A 19,393-nucleotide genomic window follows, 5' to 3' on the forward strand; every position below is an offset into this window, starting at 1 on the left:
ATGGCCCTTTGTAAAATCCCCCCACTTTTCGTGATCAAAGTTCCCCAAATAGACCCAAGTTAAGTAGCAGTCCCAGATAAGACACATTTTCCTCTCTAGTTATGATCTGACCCTGTGCTGAAAGACTGCAGGATTTTGTGTTCTTGGAGCCTATCACCATAAAATGTGATTTCTTAAAATTGGTAGATAAGTCCAAACTATTCACAAAATCAGTACATGTCTAAAGGTTGTTTGAAGCTCCTGGCTGTGCGGGAAATTAAATCTGCATCATCGGCATATAGGAGTACTTGGATCGCTCTTCCATCAACTCCGGGAACTTCTGGGCTGATATCTGAAAGCACCTCCTCTAGCCTATTTCTATGCATAATAAAAAAGGGGCCTTAGCGGATGCCTTTTTTGAGTTCAAAGGACTTGGTGTATTCACCATTAAGTCCAAGTCTGACCACCCCTGTCAGAACACTATGTAGGTCTCTAATAAAGGAAAGAAGTGCCTGATCCACACCCATGGAATTCACCTCAGCCCAAAGTTTATCTTTGTTGACACAGTCAAAGGCTGAACTGAGGTCCGTTCACCACTAAAAGAGTGCACCGCGAATAAACATGAATATCATTTACCAGTAAAAGAAAAGAGTGCAGCACAAATAAACATGAATATCATTCACCACTAAAGGAGGAGTGCCCCATGAATAGACATGCATGCCATTCACCGTGGAAAGAGTGCATGCAAATAAGCATGCATGCCATTCACCACTGAACGAGTGCGCCACAAATAAACATGCATGCCATTCACCATGAAGACTGCAATGTGAATAAACATGCATGGCAATCACCATGAAAAGACTGCAATGTGAATAAACATGCATGCCATTCACCACTAGAAGAATATAGAGCACTGCAAATAAACAAGCGTGCCATATCTCAATAAAACAAAAGTACGCCAAAATTAACACTTACGCCATTCATTTATAACGAAGTGCACCGAAAATAAACATGGACGCCATCTTGATTAAAAGAATGCACCACAAATAAACATGTATGCAATTCGTCACTAAAAGTGCTTCATAAGTAAATATACATGCCATTCATCAGTAAAAAAGTGTGCTGTAAACAAATATGCATGCCATTCATCAGCAAAAGAGTGCACCTCAAATAAACACGCATGCCATTCATCACTAATAAAGTGCACTGTGAATAAACATGCATGCCATTCATCACTAATGAATGAACGAAATGGGACTTCTAAAGTGCACGGCTAGAGTGTCCCGACGCTACGCTTACGCCTACTCTCTCAGCCACCTAGACTTTAAAAATAAATACCAGGAGTCCTGATACCCTCTGATCCTCTTTAGGACCAGCCCTTCCTCCGTCTTTACAGTTTGTGTATTAAAAAAATTGAACAAATAATAATAAAAAAAGAGTACCTACCATGCTGCCCTACCAGCTTTAGCTTTTGGCAAATCCTACCCGAGCCCTGCCACCTTTGCTTTCCCACCTCCCAGTAGCCACCCTCACTAGTACACCCAAAGGTTGATATTTCATTTTTCATAAAGGTAAATACATGAGGTCCTGCTGCCATCCTCCACATAGGAAAAAAAGACAAATACACATCGCATCTGCTGCCCACAGCCTTCCCTTTTCGCTCTCCACCCTTACAATGTTTGCATATTTTATTGCAAGGTGTCCCCTATCCCTCAAAGCCCTGGTACTATAATGTAAATTAGTGCAAGTCATATCTGTGAGCAGCGCATTTACCTTTGGCCTTGTGTCTACAACATACATGAAAGGACTCCCTGGGTTGGCACTGCTGATGGCTTGCAGCATCTGTTCATCCTCCACACAACGAGTGCTGAACCCAGCAAGTGGCTGGCTACACCGACATATTGCAGCCTGCAAGAGAAAAGGAGTTGTGTCAAAAGATGGGTCACACAGGAAAGCCGTTCTCTTCCTCTTCAGCAACTTTATTTTGGTTAACGGGCACCTTGCATCTTCAATTTTCCCACAACAAGAGATGATAACACTTGTAGAATACACCCACTTAAAATCACAACCTTTAAGCGCCTTCAAATTCACAAAGTGCAAACCTATTTACAACAGCAGCAGCTTCACCACTCTTACATACATTTATGGCAAAGAAGCAACACGTACGGTCCTCCCCATTCACTATCCAGACCGCATCAACAGACAAAACCCAATTTATAGATGCTCCATACACTTTTCGGATTCTGCGCAACACAACACACACCATCTCCCTCACACACGCCAAGTTCAACACCAGCACACTGGCTGCTTTTTTGCCCATATCAGATATTCCAAAGCCACGACCTACAAATGCGCCCCCAGCCATAAGACCTTCTCTCAACACAGATGGCAGAAAAATCAAATTATTTTGTTTTCCATTCAATCCACTATTTAGATCACACATAGCCACAAACTCAGTCCTGCTCCTTCAAAATGAATCTGAATACATTCCTTTGATCGTTCTGCATGCAGGAAAATACAGTAATCGGGCCCAGTGCCCCAACTGAATACCATCATCAGTTCCAGCAGGTGAATACATTCATCAGGTCCTGGCGCACGCAGCAAACAAATGCCTCTTCGGTTCATACAGGTGAATAGAGTCATCGGGACCCAGTGCCCCAGTGGAGCACAATCATCAGACCCAGTAGGTGAATCTATTAATCGAGCCCTGGCGCATAGAGTGGACCCATGCATCCTGTGCCTGTAAGTGACTACATTCATGGGGCCCTGGCGCATAGAGTGAACCCATGCATCCTTTGTCTGCAAGTGAATACATTCATGGGGCAACGGCGCATAGAGTGAACCCATGCATCCTGTGCCTGCAAGTGAATACATTCATGGGGCCCTGGCGCATAGAGTGAACCCATGCATCCTTTGCCTGCAAGTGAATACATTCATGGGGCAACGGCGCATAGAGTGGACCCATGCATCCTTTGTCTGCAAGTGAATACATTCATGGGGCAAGGGCGCATAGAGTGAATCCATGCATCCTGTGCCTGCAAGTGAATACATTCATGGGGCCCTGGCGCATAGAGTGAACCCATGCAGCCTGTGCCTGTAAGTGACTACATTCATGGAGCCCTTGTGTATAGAGTGGACCCATGCATCCTGTGCCTGTAAGTGACTACATTCATGGGGCCCTGGCGCATAGAGTGAACCCATGCATCCTGTGCCTGCAAGTGAATACATTCATGGGGCAACGGCGCATAGAGTGGACCCATGCATCCTGTGCCTGTAAGTGACTACATTCATGAGGCAACGGCGCATAGAGTGAACCCATGCATCCTGTGCCTGTAAGTGAATACATTCATGGGGCCCTGACGCATAGAGTGAACCTATGTATCCTGTGTCTGTAAGTGACTACATTCATGGGGCCCTGGCGCATAGAATGAACCCATGCATCCTGTGCCTGCAAGTGAATATATTCATGGGGCAACGGCGCATAGAGTGGACCCATGTATCCAGTGCCTGCAAGTGAATACATTCATGGGGCAACGGCGCATAGAGTGGACCCATGCATCCTGTGCCTGCAAGTGAATATATTCATGGGGCCCTGATGCATAGAGTGAACCTATGTATCCTGTGTCTGTAAGTGACTACATTCATGGGGCCCTGGCGCACAGAGTGAACCCATGCATCCTGTGCCTGCAAGTGAATATATTCATGGGGCAACGGCGCATAGAGTGGACCCATGCATTCTGTGCCTGCAAGTGAATATATTCATGGGGCAACGGCGCATAGAGTGAACCCATGCATCCAGTGTCTGCAAGTGCATCCATTATTCAGGCCCTGGCGCATAGAGTGAACCCATGCATCCTGTGCCCGCAAATGAATACGTTCATGGGGCAGCGGCTCAGAGTGGACCCATGCATCCTGTGCCTGTAAGTGAATCCATTATTCAGGCCCTGGTGCATAGAATGAACCCATGCAAACTGTGCCTGCAAGTGAATACATTCATGGGGCAACGGCGCATAGAGTGAACCCATGCATCCTGTGCCTGCAAGTGAATACATGCATAGGGCAACGGCGCATAGAGTGGACCCATGCATCCTGTGTCTGCGAGTGAATCCATTATTCAGGCCCTGGCACATATAGTGAACCCATGCATCCTATGCTTGCAAGTGAATACATTCATGGGGCCCTGGCGCATAGAGTGAACCCATGCATCCTGTGCCTGCAAGTGAATACATTCATGGGGCCCTGGCGCATAGAGTGAACCCATGCATCCTGTGCCTGCAAGTGAATACATTCATGGGGCCCTGGCGCATAGAGTGAACCCATGCATCCTGTGCCTGCAAGTGAATACATTCATGGGGCCCTGGCGCATAGAGTGAACCCATGCATCCTGTGCCTGCAAGTGAATACATTCATGGGGCAACGGCGCATAGAGTGGACCCATGCATCCTGTGCCTGCAAGTGAATACATTCATCGGACAACGGCGCATAGAGTGGACCCATGCATCCTGTGCCCGCAAATGAATACGTTCATGGGGCAGCGGCACAGAGTGGACCCATGCATCCTGTGCCTGTAAGTGAATCCATTATTCAGGCCCTGGCGCATAGAGTGTACCCATGCATCCTGTGCCTGCAAGTGAATATATTCATGGGGCAACGGCGCATAGAGTGGACCCATGTATCCTGTGCCTGCAAGTGAATACATTCATGGGGCAACGGCGCATAGAGTGGACCCATGCATCCTGTGCCTGCAAGTGAATATATTCATGGGGCCCTGACGCATAGAGTGAACCTATGTATCCTGTGTCTGTAAGTGACTACATTCATGGGGCCCTGGCGCATAGAGTGAACCCATGCATCCTGTGCCTGCAAGTGAATATATTCATGGGGCAACGGCGCATAGAGTGGACCCATGCATTCTGTGCCTGCAAGTGAATACATTTATGGGGCAACGGCGCATAGAGTGGACCCATGCATCCTGTGCCTGCGAGTGAATATATTCATGGGGCAACGGCGCATAGAGTGGACCCATGTATCCTGTGCCTGCAAGTGAATACATTCATGGGGCAACGGCGCATAGAGTGGACCCATGTATCCTGTGCCTGCAAGTGAATACATTCATGGGGCAACGGCGCATAGAGTGGACCCATGTATCCTGTGCCTGCAAGTGAATACATTCATGGGGCAACGGCGCATAGAGTGGACCCATGCATCCTGTGCCTGCAAGTGAATATATTCATGGGGCAACGGCGCATAGAGTGAACCCATGCATCCTGTGCCTGCAAGTGAATACATGCATAGGGCAACGGCGCATAGAGTGGACCCATGCATCCTGTGTCTGCGAGTGAATCCATTATTCAGGCCCTGGCGCATATAGTGAACCCATGCATCCTATGCTTGCAAGTGAATACATTCATTGGGCCCTGGCGCATAGAGTGAACCCATGCATCCTGTGCCTGCAAGTGAATACATTCATGGGGCCCTGGCGCATAGAGTGAACCCATGCATCCTGTGCCTGCAAGTGAATACATTCATGGGGCCCTGGCGCATAGAGTGAACCCATGCATCCTGTGCCTGCAAGTGAATACATTCATGGGGCCCTGGCGCATAGAGTGAACCCATGCATCCTGTGCCCGCAAATGAATACGTTCATGGGGCAGCGGCGCAGAGTGGACCCATGCATCCTGTGCCTGTAAGTGAATCCATTATTCAGGTCCTGGCGCATAGAATGAACCCATGCAAACTGTGCCTGCAAGTGAATACATTCATGGGGCAACGGCGCATAGAGTGAACCCATGCATCCTGTGCCTGCAAGTGAATACATTCATAGGGCAACGGCGCATAGAGTGAACCCATGCATCCTGTGCCTGCAAGTGAATACATTCATAGGGCAACGGCGCATAGAGTGGACCCATGCATCCTGTGTCTGCGAGTGAATCCATTATTCAGGCCCTGGCGCATATAGTGAACCCATGCATCCTGTGCTTGCAAGTGAATACATTCATGGGGCCCTGGCGCATAGAGTGAACCCATGCATCCTGTGCCTGCAAGTGAATACATTCATGGGGCCCTGGCGCATAGAGTGAACCCATGAATCCTGTGCCTGCAAGTAAATACATTCATCATGGGGCAACGGCACATAGAATGGACTCATGCATCCTGTGCCTGTAAGTGACTACATTCATGGGGCAACGGCGCATAGAGTGGACCCATGCATCCTGTGTCTGCAAGTGAATCCATTATTCAGACCCTGGCGCATAGAGTGACCCCATGCATTCATGAGGCCTCGGCGCATAGACGGAGCCTCTGGTTCTGGCACATGCAGCGAACACATGCATCTTCAGTTCATACAGGTGAATAGAGTCACCGGGCCCAGTGCCTCCAGTGGAATACAATCATCAGACCTAGCAGGTGACTCCATTAATTGAGCCCTAGCGCATAGAGTGAACCCATGCATCCTATGACTGCAAGTAAATACATTCATGGGGCCCCGGCACACAGAGTGAGCCCATGTATCCTTATCTGCAGGTGAACACATTCATCAGGCACTGGCACATGTAACAAACACATGCATCTTCGGTTAATACAGGTGAATTCATCAGTTGTCTGTATTTCACATTTGCCTGTCTACCATGCAGCGAAAGATGTGAAACAGCTTCAATACAGTAAGTCATTTATTTGTTTCAGAGTCATCCATCAAAGACACAAAGAAAAACGACACGAATAACAACCTGCAGAGAGGAAATACACATAACGTTTCATCACTAATCGCCATTATTAATACAACTGGTAACAGAACATAAAGCCACGTGCAGTATACTGTATTGATGTAGATGCATATAAACCACTAAATGGACAGAGAACACACCTTCTACATACCGCGCCATGTTAAACTGTACATTGACAATGGCAGGGTTAGGGTCTAGAGTACGAATTTGAGATACAGTCAGATTAAGGAGCACTGATAGGTTCAGATTCAGCGTTAGTGAAAGGGATAGCACAGACATCAGTTCTGGCTTGGGCCTCATAACAGGAGTTACCGCCCATCTGAATTCCAAGACTTTGTCACATAGAGATTTTGGCTACTAAAGCAGATGAAGTCTCTGTTTGAAGGTCCAGGAGAAAGCATGCAGAATCAGAGTGGATACCGAGATTTCAATGTTACAGCCCAAAAGAACAAGTTACTTACCTTCGGTAACGATGTATCTGTAAGAAACATTAGTTAGTTAGATTCCTCGCCTTAGAATATCCCCAGGCGTCAGACTGGATCCGGAAAGATTTTTGCAGCAATACCCCTTGCGCGTCGCTAGGCGTCGTCTGCGGCTCCGCGTCCGTCGTTGGCGTCGTGCGCCGGAATGACGTCGGAGTACTTAGACGCCACCCTCGCGCGCTGATGTCAGTTCTTGTACATAGCTTTCCGCGCTAGGGACGCTGAGCCATGCAAGAGACCAACACTGGTGCCAAAAAATCTAGGGCCCTGAAAGGGAGAACCTTAACCCTAGATGTCGGTTCGCAGAACGGGGAGGCTTGGTGGGTCGGTGAGGAATCTAACTAACTAATGTTTCTTACAGATACATCGTTACCGAAGGTAAGTAACTTGTTCATCTGAAAGAAACACGTTAGTTAGATTCATCACCTTAGAATAGATACCCCAGCAATACCAACCCCGGAGGTGGGCCTGCGAACCAAGATCACACCAGAAAGTCCTGGAAAACAGAACGGCCAAAGTGGCCATCTCTCCGGACTTGGCTGTCCAGGCAATAGTGCCTGGCGAACGTGTGCAGTGAAGCCCACGTCGCCGCCTGACAGATGTCCTGCAAGGGGACTCCCCGTCCCAGGGCAGTTGTCGCCGCTGTGGCCCGGGTGGAATGGGCTCGCAGCCCAACAGGAGGGACCTTTTTCGCCAAAGAATAGCAGAGTTTAATACACAACACTACCCACCGCGAGATGGTCCACTTGTGCACAGCTTTACCCTTCTTCGCACCTACATATCCAACAAAAAGTTGGTCGTCCACCTGGAACTGGTTTGTGCGGGCCAAATAAAATGACAGCGCACGTTTTGGGTCCAGACGGTGGAGCCTCTCTTCATCTTTTGAAGGATGCGGAGGCAGAAAGAAGGTGGGCAGCGTGACCGATTGCCCGATGTGAAAGGGAGTCACGACTTTAGGAAGGAAAGAAGGACGGGTCCGGAGGACAACCTTATCCGGATGAACCGAAAGGAAGGGAGGCTTAGCTGACAGAGCCTGGAGCTCACTCACCCGCCTAGCAGAGGTGATAGCTACCAGGAAGGCAGTTTTCAGAGTCAGTAGACGAAGTGGACAGTTGTGAAGGGGCTCAAAGGGAGCGCACATCAGAAAAGTAAGAACAAGGTTCAAGTCCCACTGAGGCATTACGAATGGAACAGGAGGGAACATATGAGTAATGCCCTTGAGAAAACGTGAGACAACAGGGGACTTGAAAAGAGAAGGCTGATAAGGAAGCCTTAAGAAAGCAGAGATTGCAGCAAGATAACCCTTCAAGGTGCCCAGAGCAGAGCCCTGCTGGGCCAAAGAAAGAAGAAAGAGGAGAACCTCAGAAAGAGGGGCAGAAAGGGGATCTACAGCCTTTGCTGTGCACCATGCCACAAATTTGTTCCACCGGCAGGCGTATACCGTCTTTGTGGAGGGACGCCTGGCTGCCAGAATGACATCACAGACTTCAGGAGGCAAGTCAAATGGCATCAACTGCCGCCACTCAATCTCCACGCATGGAGGTGGAGGCTGGACAGGTTCGGGTGGAGGACCGTCCCCTGCTGCTGCGACAGAAGGTCCTCCTGAAGAGGCAGTCGTATCGGGGGATCGATGGACATACTGAGTAGCTCGGGATACCAGTACCTTCGTGCCCAATCCGGAGTCACCAAGATGACTTGGGCCCGGTCGTGCCTGATCTTCTTCAGCACTCTGGGCAGAAATGGTATAGGCGGAAAGGCGTACAACAGACCGCAACTCCACTCGCGACGAAAAGCGTCTCCAACGCGCAGAACTGCTGACATTGCGCGTTCTCTTCGGTGGCGAATAGATCTAACCAAGGCTCTCCCCACTGCAGAAAGAGACCTTGCGCCACGTCCGAGTTCAGACGCGATTCGTGATCCATCATGCACCGGCGGCAGAGTTCGTCTGCTCTGGCGTTCAGAGAGCCCGCCAGATGTTGAACCACCAGGGTGATGCCCTGATGTTCCAGACATGTCCAGAGGCGCAGAGCCTCCTGACAAAGGGTCCACGACCCCACCCCGCCCTGTTTGTTGCAATACCACATGGCGGTGGTGTTGTCCGTGAACACCTGCACGACACTTCCCCGGACAGAGGGAAGGAAGGCTTTCAGTGCAAGTCGGATCGCCCTCAGCTCCAATAGGTTGATATGGAGCCGAATCTCCGCCGGAGACCAGAGTCCTCTGATCTCCGCCTCTCCCATATGGCCCCCCCTATCCCAGGAGGGACGCATCCGTCACTACGACATGCTCCGGTTGGGGTAGGGAGAGGGATCTGCCGCTGACCCAATCGCGATTCGTGAGCCACCACTGCAGCTGGTGTGCAGTGCCCTCCGAGATCAGGACATGGTCGGACAGGTTGCCGCGATGCTGGGCCCACTGAAACTTCAGGTCCCACTGCAGAGCCCGCATTCGCCACCTGGCGTGAGGTACCAACAGGATGCAGGAGGCCATCAGCCCCAGAAGCCGCAGCACCAACCTGACCGAAACCCAGGACAAAGGCCGGAAGATGGAAATCAGGGCCTGAATGTCCCGGACCTGCTGTTCCGGTGGATAGACCCGGAACTGCGCCGAATCGAGAACCGCTCCGATAAAAAGGAGCTTCTGGGAGGGACTCATGTGCGACTTCGGCACATTGTGGGAGAATCCCAGCGAGTGCAGGAGGTCGGCCGTAGTCTGGAGGTGGGAGACGACTTGCTGGGGCGAGCCCGCCTTCAACAGCCAGTCGTCGAGATAGGGGAAGACTGGAACCCCCGATCAGCGCAGATGAGCTGCGACCACCGCCATCACTTTCGTGAACACCCGAGGGGCACTGGTGAGGCCGAAGGGGAGCACGGTGAACTGAAAGTGCTCCTGACCCACCGTGAACCGCAGCTAACGGCGGTGGGCCGGCAGGACGGGGATGTGAAAATAAGCGTCCTGCAAGTCCAACGTTACCATCCAGTCTCCAGGGTCCAGTGTAGCCAGAACCTGAGCTAAAGTGAGCATCTTGAATCGGTCCTTCCGGAGGAAGGCGTTGACGCTCCTGAGGTCCAAGATCGGGCGTAGGCCCCCTTTGCCCTTCCTGGGAACCAGAAAGTAGTGGGAATAACAACCATTTTTTCTTTTTTTATAAAACCGTTTTTATTGCAGAACAATAATAGCAGCAGCATACATTCTTACTTAGCCTGCATCGCTTTCAACAATGCCATATGTCCCGTGGCCATTTAGACAGCCGTACACAGCTCATGAGCCCACATCCCGGAGGCCGGGCCCCGATGTTCAGGGTATCATTATACTGAACTGTATTTTGAACTTTACTTTTGCCGCTAACACGGTAGGGTGGCTACGTTCCGCTTTAGAGTTTTCCTCCTCCCCGTCCCCCGCCTCCAACACTGCCCCTCCCCCATCCCATTCCCCGTCCCCCTCCCTCCCTCCCCGCCACCCGTGCCCACGCCCGCGACTGCGACTGTTCCCGGCCCTCGCATTTAGTCTGGGGTACAATTCAGAAGTACATAACTATTCACTGTGTTTGTGTGGATGGAATGCTCCGGGGGACCCCCTCGGGCTCGGACGGCGTCCCGTCCTCCTCCAGCATACTATTGCGCAGGGCTTGCACCAATCCCTCCCATGCCGTGGCCGCCTCCAGCGCCCTGTCATCAGCCTTGCGGGTCGCTAGGTGGGAATAACAACCATGACCTACTTCTGGACCAGGAACGCGCTCAACGGCCTCTTTGGCCAAGAGGGCTGAAACTTCCTCTCGTAGAAGATGCAAATGATCCCCCGACATACGGTGGTTCAGCGGTGGCATGGCTGGAGGGGTCGTCTCGAAAGGGAGGGAGTAGCCCCTTCGGATGATTTGCAGCACCCACCTGTCCGACGTGATGGTGTGCCAGTGGAGCAGGTGATGGCGAACTCTGCCGCCCACTGGCGTTGAATGGGCCTGAAAGCTCGGACTAGGAGGGCTTTGAGGCGGATGCTGCCGGGGTGGATGTGGACTGACCGGCACGTTGACCTCCAGTACCGCCTCGGCGGAATCCACGTCCGCGTGCAGGTTGGTTGTGCGGCCAGTGGCTGGGCGGACGTGAGGAGGCGCCCCTTCCTTGGCCACGAAAGGGACGAAAGACCCAAGGACTTGGCCGTGGCCCGGGAGTCCTTGAACCGAGCCAGCGCACTGTCCGCCTTCTCACCAAAAAGGCGAGTGCCATCAAAGGGCATGTCCATGAGGAAACTCTGGACATCCCCCGAAAATGACGTGGACCTCGGCCAGGCGTGACGCCGAAGCGCCACCGTGGTGGAAATCGCCCGACCCAGCGAGTCCGTGGTGTCAAGTCCACACTGTATGGCATGCCGCGCTGCATCTCGACCGTCAGCAAGAGCTTGAGCGAGTCGTGTCCGGGCCTCCAGCGGACACAAGGGCAGCACGTCCTCCACCGCATCCCACAGAGAGTGGGAATAACGGTCCAACAGGCAAGCGGTATTTAAAGACCGCAGTCCCAAACTCAGGGACAAGAACAGTTTCTTGCCAAACTGCCCCAACCTCTTGGATTCCCGATCCGGAGGAGCGGACGGGAAGGAGGATTGGGAGGTTGAGGCCTGGATAACCAGACTCTCGGGGGTGGGGTGTTGGGAGAGGAAACTGGGGTCGCCCGGAGCAGGGCGGTGGCGCCAGGCAACGTTCCAGTCCACAGGAGGGACTGTGGAGGGCTTGGACCAAGTGCCCTGCAGAACGTCAATGAGGGCCTCATTAAACTGCAGCAGAGGCTCAGTGGAGCTTGCTGTCGGTTGAAGGACCTCAGTGAGGACGTTAGTAATCACGGCCACAGCAGGCAACTCCAGCCCTAGGGCTTCGGCCGCCTTGCACAGCACCACTGAGAAGGCTGCACCCTCCTCCGAGGCCACAGTCGGAGGAGAGATGAAACCAGTGTCCGGGGAGGTATCCAGACCGCTGGCATCCCCTAATTCCTCTGCCCAGTCCTGAGAAAGTTGGGCCTGAGCGGCCATAGGGTCATCATACCCCTCCCAGTCGCCCTCGTCATCCGATTCCCGATAAACAGGAGGAACGATCGGAGCCGGGCAGTAGATGAAGGGTTCACCAGTCGGCGCCGGCAGCGGCGCCGGGTGGCGCCGTACCGGCGTCGGGCCCGGACCGGGGCTAAACTGGGGAACGACATCGCCCGGGGGCGGCGGTGGAGGTGGAATCGGTGTCGGCGCCGGCGGAGGAGGCGTCGTGAGGTCGACCGGCGCCGACGGAGATCCAGGCCTGGATCCCTCGGGGACCTGCGGCATCGGAGCCGTCGACGGCGCCGGGGCCGGAGCCGCCGGCACGCGAGGTCGCCCAGTCGAGCCCGCGGGGCCCGAAGGCGCGCTGGCAGGCGTCGACGGCGGAGCCAGGCCCCTCATGGCCGAGAGGAAGGCACTGACCTCCGCCGGAGTCGCGTCAGTCCCAGGGACCGGCGGGTATAGGGACGGACGTGGCTCCTGTGGCTCCTGCGGCTCCGACGGAGCCGCGGGGGTGGGACCACCCTGACCCTCGGCCGAGTCGCGCGACCGGGGAGGGGAGTTCGAAGAGCGATGTCGTTTCTTGGCGTGCTTCGACTTACCCGAAGACCTCGACGAGCGATGACGATGGCTGTGGCTCCGTGATCGGTCCTTGGACCTCCTCCTGGACCAGGACCGAGAGCGGCGCGGAGCCGAGTGCCGAAGCTCGAGAAGCTTACGGGACCACTCCCGCCTAGCTTTCGATGTCAAGGCCTGACAGTCGGGGCACGACTCCGCGCCGTGGTCGGCCCCCAGGCAGTAAAGACACCGGCAATGGTGATCCGTCACCGACATCAGGCGATGACAGGCGTCACAGGCCTTAAAACCAGGCATCCTACCGGCACCAGAGTCGAGTCGATAGACCAAAAAGAGTCAAAAAGTTAGTCAAAAAATGACTAGGGGTAAGCTCTTCCCGGATCGGCGCTTACTGGCGCGGAAAAAAGAAGAACCGACGTCAGCGCGCGAGGGCGGCGTCTAAGTACTCCGACGACGTCATTCCGGCACACGACGCCAACGACGGACGCGGAGCCGCAGACGACGCCTAGCGACGCGCAAGGGCATTGCTACAAAAATCTTTCCGGATCCAGTCTGACGCCTGGGGATATTCTAAGGTGAGGAATCTAACTAACTTGTTTCTTTCAGATCCATGTGATCCCTGACAGGATCTACCTAGAACTCTTTGTGGCGATAATTCAAGGGCGAGCAACAACGTTTTTTTTATGCAGCACTCATAATCAGGGATTACTTTTAAGGCAAGATTTAGACTATGTCAGGGTTAGGCTTAATTCTTGGTTTAGGATTAACAGATTTTAAGGCTAAAGTTAGGGTCCACACTGGGAATAGATTGAGGCACAGGGATAGCATCATTAAGGTCTAAGTGTTAGAGGTAAGAGTGCAGTCAGGGTAATTGGCAGGTTTGGCTTTAGAGTATGCACCAATATTATTTTTAGGTCTCGCCTAAGCAGCGCATGCACGCTGTCTCTTTGAGACATGCTGTATCTACAATATGGGCTTCAAGCACCGCCAAACTTTTTTATTGGTTACTTTTACTGTCCTTTGTAAATGCCTGCTTTGTTTGGTTAATATGCTTAGTAGTTCCTCCTTGTGTACTTCTGTAACCTCCCATGATGGCTGCCTCTGTTACATGTGTTTTTACTCTTCGTGCTATTTATTACACTTTGTGCGTAACCTTTTTTTATTTTGGCTTGCATCAGCTCACGCTCAGTTACAGATTGTTGAGTCAGCTTAATCAGCTTGTTATTTGCAGTGACATTTTTAGTTTTTAAATACACAGTTCATGCGCTTATCCGACAGCTTTGCTTGACATGCTTATTGGCCTTCCTCATTTTGTTTCCTTTCGCCATTGTTTTAGTGATGATCGTCATGTATTTACATTCTATTTTTTTCTTTTTGAAAGGCACCCGGTTCCCCAGTTTTAAAGTTGGGAGCGCTGGAGGTTACACGACAGCCTCTCTCCTACTCAGCATAGGAGTAAGTGTGTTTGGCAGCGACATTAGTTAATTATTTCTTTCCTCGCTGGAAGAGAGCTGCCGGTGGCAAAGCCGGCTGTCCTCCTCATCTCCATTGTGATGCTCTCTCCCTCCCTCCCACTCTCCAGTGATGAACTGCTCCTAACCAGGTTATTCTCTTTGCATTATGAGATTACCATTCTGATTTAGAATAGAATAAAGAGGACTACAAGTCCCACAATGCAAATCAAAAGCCTGGAATGAAGTCGCTAGTTGTCCATGCTCCCGTCCTCTCGGCTCCTGTGGAGAAGACACATCCCCCACACACTACTGGGGACACGACTCCTCCAGTCCTTCCAGGAATCCCGCCACCACCCAAGACATCTACCATCCTGTTTTCTCGCTCCTGCCCTAAGATGTTTCTGTCTCCCATCCCCTCCAAGAGTCCTGTTGTCCTACTCCCAGAGCCCTACCTCGCAAGGGCTTACAGTCCCTGCCCAGGGCATGTCACAGTGCTGCGGTCCTACTGCTGGGCCAATCCCAGAGGTACTTGCCCAAAGACGCTGTCCTCCTGCCCGCGGTTTCTGCTCCAACCTCAGATCCTGTATAATCCTGTTTCTGGACCGCTATCTCTCAATCTTTTCAAGAGTCCTGTGGTCCTACCTATTGCTGGACCCTACCTCACAGGTGCTTGCCCGAGGACTGCTGCCTCTCTGCCCACAGTCCTGCACACTCCGCTCGGATGCTCCAGGTCCTTCCCCCACTGAGTGCCTGCCCCACACGCTCCTACCACACAGTCCACTTCTAGAGTCTGGCGGTTCTAGGACCCTTACCCTACAGGGGCTCTTAATCATGCAGAGGGACTTCTGTACTCCAGCCCTTGTTCCTGACCCCCCTCAATGTTCCTGTAGTCTGGGGTCGAGGTTCCAATAACCCTGCACTGCATGTTTTTGTTGCCCTACCCCAGGTTGGCAGCCGCTGGCCTGCCCCCCATGCGCGCCTGCCCTTGGTGCTCCTGGCTTGGCAGCAGCTGCTGACTGCTCCACCGGAGCATTTGACCTTCATGTATAAAATATGAATCTGTAGGAGGTGCACTCTCCTGACCCTAGCCCCCTCTTGGGAGCTGCCTGGCCACCTGGCAGGATGGCTCTACCACACAGCGAGCATTGTGCATACCTTGCCAGCCGTCTATGATATGAACTGTTACAACTGCCTTCCCATTCATTTTTGATCACAAGGAAGAGGTTTTCAAAATGCCCCCTCCACCTTCGCCTACTAAAAATGTTTAACGTGCCGATAACTTTTATAGCATTGGTTGCGGGTCTTTACCAGACCTTAAGTGCTATCTTTTTATTTTAATTATTGAAACAAATGTACTTTTTGTTCTTTGTAAATGTCAACAGAATACTCATTAGATGTATGTGTGGAAAATGTGTTGTTCCCTCTATAAGTAGCTTAGCGCATACAATACATTTGATATGGAATAATGTCATAGGTCGCTAAAACAACTTCTTCCTATGGGCCTTAGGCTGTGCCTTTTAAAGGGTAATGAGGAGTTTAGGCTCCGTAGCATTGAATTTCATAGCCAAGCATTTGTGTAGCTTGAACGAACCGAAGGAGACGATATGGCCATAGGCCCTCTGATTAAATTGCTGATTTACATCCGAAGTTCCACTCCTGACTTCACACAAATGGTGTGATCCTGGCCAGATGCCTGCCAGTATCCTCTATGCTCGTATTTCCTTACCTTCCAGATATTGAGGTTAGCTAGGTGAGGCATAGTGGGTGAGATTTGAAAAAATCTGTGGACCAATAACTGTTCCGTTGAGTCTGCATGCGCCAAAAGGACATCCTGCTGTGGTGTCACGCTATAATCAGCAATTTAACTGTAACATTAGCTGCTTTAAAATACTACATGTGAAAGTGATTGACTGACAGCACTGGATAAGCTCCATGTTGTGCATGCAAAGCTGTTGTACAAGATTCCATGTTTACATTTTGTTCATTAAGACTGCGTAGCTAACGTGTGGGTCGGCAGAGAAGTCTCCATGGAATGCAACTGCTCGGCAGGAAAGCCCTCGGTGATGGTCGAGGACTCTGTGCTGTACTCTGGGGGATTTTCCTATACCACCCGTCCCCCCCCCCCCCCGCCAGCCCACCACCACACACACACAGAGACACACCAGCAATGTCTGTGGCAGGAGGATCCGGCCACTAGAGCTTACAACGTGCTTTGTGTTGTGACATTTGGTAGTGTTCTGCGACTCCATTCTGGTCAGAAGCAGTTAAAAAGTATTGTTTGTCCCCAGCACGTCTTTGCTAACTTTTATGGTTCTCAAATGCGACAATCACGAGCCTCCACCCTTGTCTGAATGCGGAGGGCCACATTAATAAAATAGTGCTGTTGTAAGGTTCAGAACCGATGGATGTTTGCACTAATGACGAAAATGCAGAAGTAACGGGGGCATCTATCGACTATTTGCCCCCGCTCTTGTATTGGCCCCTCTGCTTGACTTCATCTTAAATGTATATGTTCGGAACCTTGGAGTACACATGCTGAAAACTAGGTTAAAAGAAGTCACATGAGAAGGGTGCTCTGAAAGTCAAAGCATCAGTCCAGGTTGCCTTCTACTGGTCTTACCTGTAACCTAGCTGCAGTTGTAAGCTTGATTTCTGCTGCAGCCTGGCTGTAATGTTGTCGTCTATTAGTACAGATTGACTTGTGGGGTACTAGTTTAGACCCTAGCTGTACTTGTAGGGTATGAGTCTAGACCCTAGCTGTACTTGTAGGGTACGAGTCTAGACCACAGCTGTAACTGTAGGGTATGAGTCTAGACCCTAGCTATACTTGTAGGACGCATTGCTTGAAGCAAGCATTAGTTGAGAGTTAAATTGTTTGAACATAACTGCAGCTGTCACATGTGTTGCAGGAAGCTAGCTGTAAGTTGTGTAATATGTTGCTGCAGCTCAGCTGTAGGTCTAATGCATGCCTTTGGCAGAGAGTAGGGTAGGAATCTTACCCAGTCTAAACATTTTTACCATTGTTGCCATCAATAGCTTGAAGATATGTCTAAGCGAGGCCTCTCTCCCAGTAAAGTAAGACACATGCACTACAGCTAGGCCTGCACACCCCCAAACTAGGCCTACTATTTCCATCTCGAGAAGTTCACGACTAGTTCTGGGTAGGGTATGATAGTGGGTGCAAATGACTTAAGAATTTTCCCAGCAGGGGGGCGTGGTTTGGACGCCGAGAGAGATGGCGGCTCAGTGAATCTCTCTGCCCGTGCGAGCGGCGAATAAGGACGGAGGAACGGATCTCGCCGCTCCCGCGACACTACAAGTGGTGGATTCGTTGTTCGGAATGTGAGGGGGCGGCCGAGGAGAAATCTGGAGGTGTTTTGGTGCGGAGAAACGGCTCTCCTAGAGCCTCGTGTGCTCCGACCGATGGCCGTGAGAAGGGAAGCAGGCGATGACACCGCGTGACTGACGAGGTGCTGCCGGCCGGTTTGTAACTCACCAGACAGTGCCTGTGGAGCTTGATCCTGATTGCTGGCTGTTGCGGTGATAAGCTGAGATTTGGAGGGGTGCGAGAATGTGCTGGCGTAGAAGAGCTGCTTAACACTGTGTGGAGCCATTGATGCCTATCGCGCGAACAAGATGGCGGCGCCCGTTTTCTAGGTGGGAACCTCCATGTCATGCAGCGACGCTTGGGGGATGAGCTACGACGAGTGAGGTCTCAACTTAATTGAAGAAGATGGCGGCTACCTTGATCATGTGTTGGAAGGTGGGGATGACAGAATTAGAGCCGCGCCTGTCTCTGGTCAGTTCGGCTAGCGCTGCACGTCATTCGTGATGGGGGCAATGTCGGCGCAAAAGCGAGAATGAGATGTGGCCTGCTCCTCTCCCTTGTGGATTCTAACTGTCTCGGCCGAATCCGCCATACTACCTGCGGCATGGTCTGACTGCCTTGATCGGAGTATTTGGATCTTATGTCTGGAGAGGTGGAGCTGTGCGTGTCTCCGGTACTACGTTGCGAAGTCTACGGTCTACTAACCTGACACCCTATGATTTCACTTGGTACTCCCGGTGCCATTCTGCACGGATTTATCCTATGACTGCGCAGCCCAGCCTTACGCACATTTGCTGTCTTCACATTGTGTCTCACGTCTCTGTCCATATCTGAAAGTGCGTGCTCCCTCACGGGGATCCACCAACAGCACAGGTAGCGATCACGGAAAGGCCAGGTAATGCAATCAGGCTAACTCGTGTGCTAGACCTGTGGGATTACTGTGCACCGGGTTTGGATACTATAAGACACAGAGGGACCGGCGATCGTAAGTCGCTTTACAGGTGAGGGTTGGTCCACAGGGTGGTAGCTGAGCCCGTTCACGGAATCGGCGTGACTAGCAGCCATGGCGGACAGTAAGGAATCAGTGAAAAGCATGAAGAGGCTCAAATCTGATCAATCAAATCCTAGTTCACCCAGCAAGGGAGCGAAAGGTAATCCCGATCCGACGGAACTGATACTTAATAAACTGGATGAAGTTAGGGAGCTAGCTAAGGCTACCAAAGATGAGGTGGCGGCTATCAGGCAGGATAATCGTGAAACCAATGCAAAATTGGTGGAGGCAGAGTCGAGGATCAGCAGGCTTGAGGATCTAGAAGTAAAGTCGTGTGCAGCCATCAACCGCTTATGCATATCATCGGATCACGCTATGCGGAAACTGGCGGAGTTGGAGGACAGGAACAGACGGGGGAACCTACGCATTTTTGGCCTTCCGGAGGGGTCGGAGGATCAGCATGCTAGCTGCGGGGCTTTCCTGGAGTATTGGTTCTCCCAGGCTACTAATCTGTCCTTTCACCATCCACTGGAGTTTGATAGGGCTCATAGAGTACCAGGCAAGATAAGTAAAAACCAGAAAGGGCCCAGAGCGATTGTGTGCAAGCCATTACGATATCAACATGTGGAACAGATTCTTGACTTCATGAGGAAAAACAACCATATTTTATGGAAATCGGTCAAGGTGTACATCTCACAGGACTACAGTAAAGAGACGGTGGAGGTTAGGAAAGCGTTCTTGGCGCTGCGACCAATGCTAAAGAAAAGGGGCTTCCAGTATGGGTTTGCTGGCCCTGCAAAGTACCGTGTGTTGATCCACGGGTCTCCTCATTTCTTCTCTGATCC

General features: G+C 51.5%; 1 protein-coding gene across 2 annotated transcripts in view; it reads right to left on the bottom strand.

Annotated features, from left to right (window-relative positions):
• MTMR8 (myotubularin related protein 8) overlaps window positions 1–19,393 on the bottom strand; it is a 483,391-nt gene that overhangs the window by 241,135 nt on the left and 222,863 nt on the right. For both annotated transcript variants that reach the window (XM_085608281.1, XM_085608282.1), the window contains one exon: window positions 1,753–1,887. In XM_085608281.1, coding sequence (XP_085464407.1) covers window positions 1,753–1,887 — 135 coding nt within the window. The remainder of the gene's footprint in view (window positions 1–1,752; window positions 1,888–19,393) is intronic.

The sequence above is a fragment of the Triturus cristatus genome, chromosome 5_2, assembly GCF_964204655.1.
Source record: "Triturus cristatus chromosome 5_2, aTriCri1.1, whole genome shotgun sequence".
In the NCBI taxonomy this organism is placed as follows: Eukaryota; Metazoa; Chordata; class Amphibia; order Caudata; family Salamandridae; genus Triturus; species Triturus cristatus.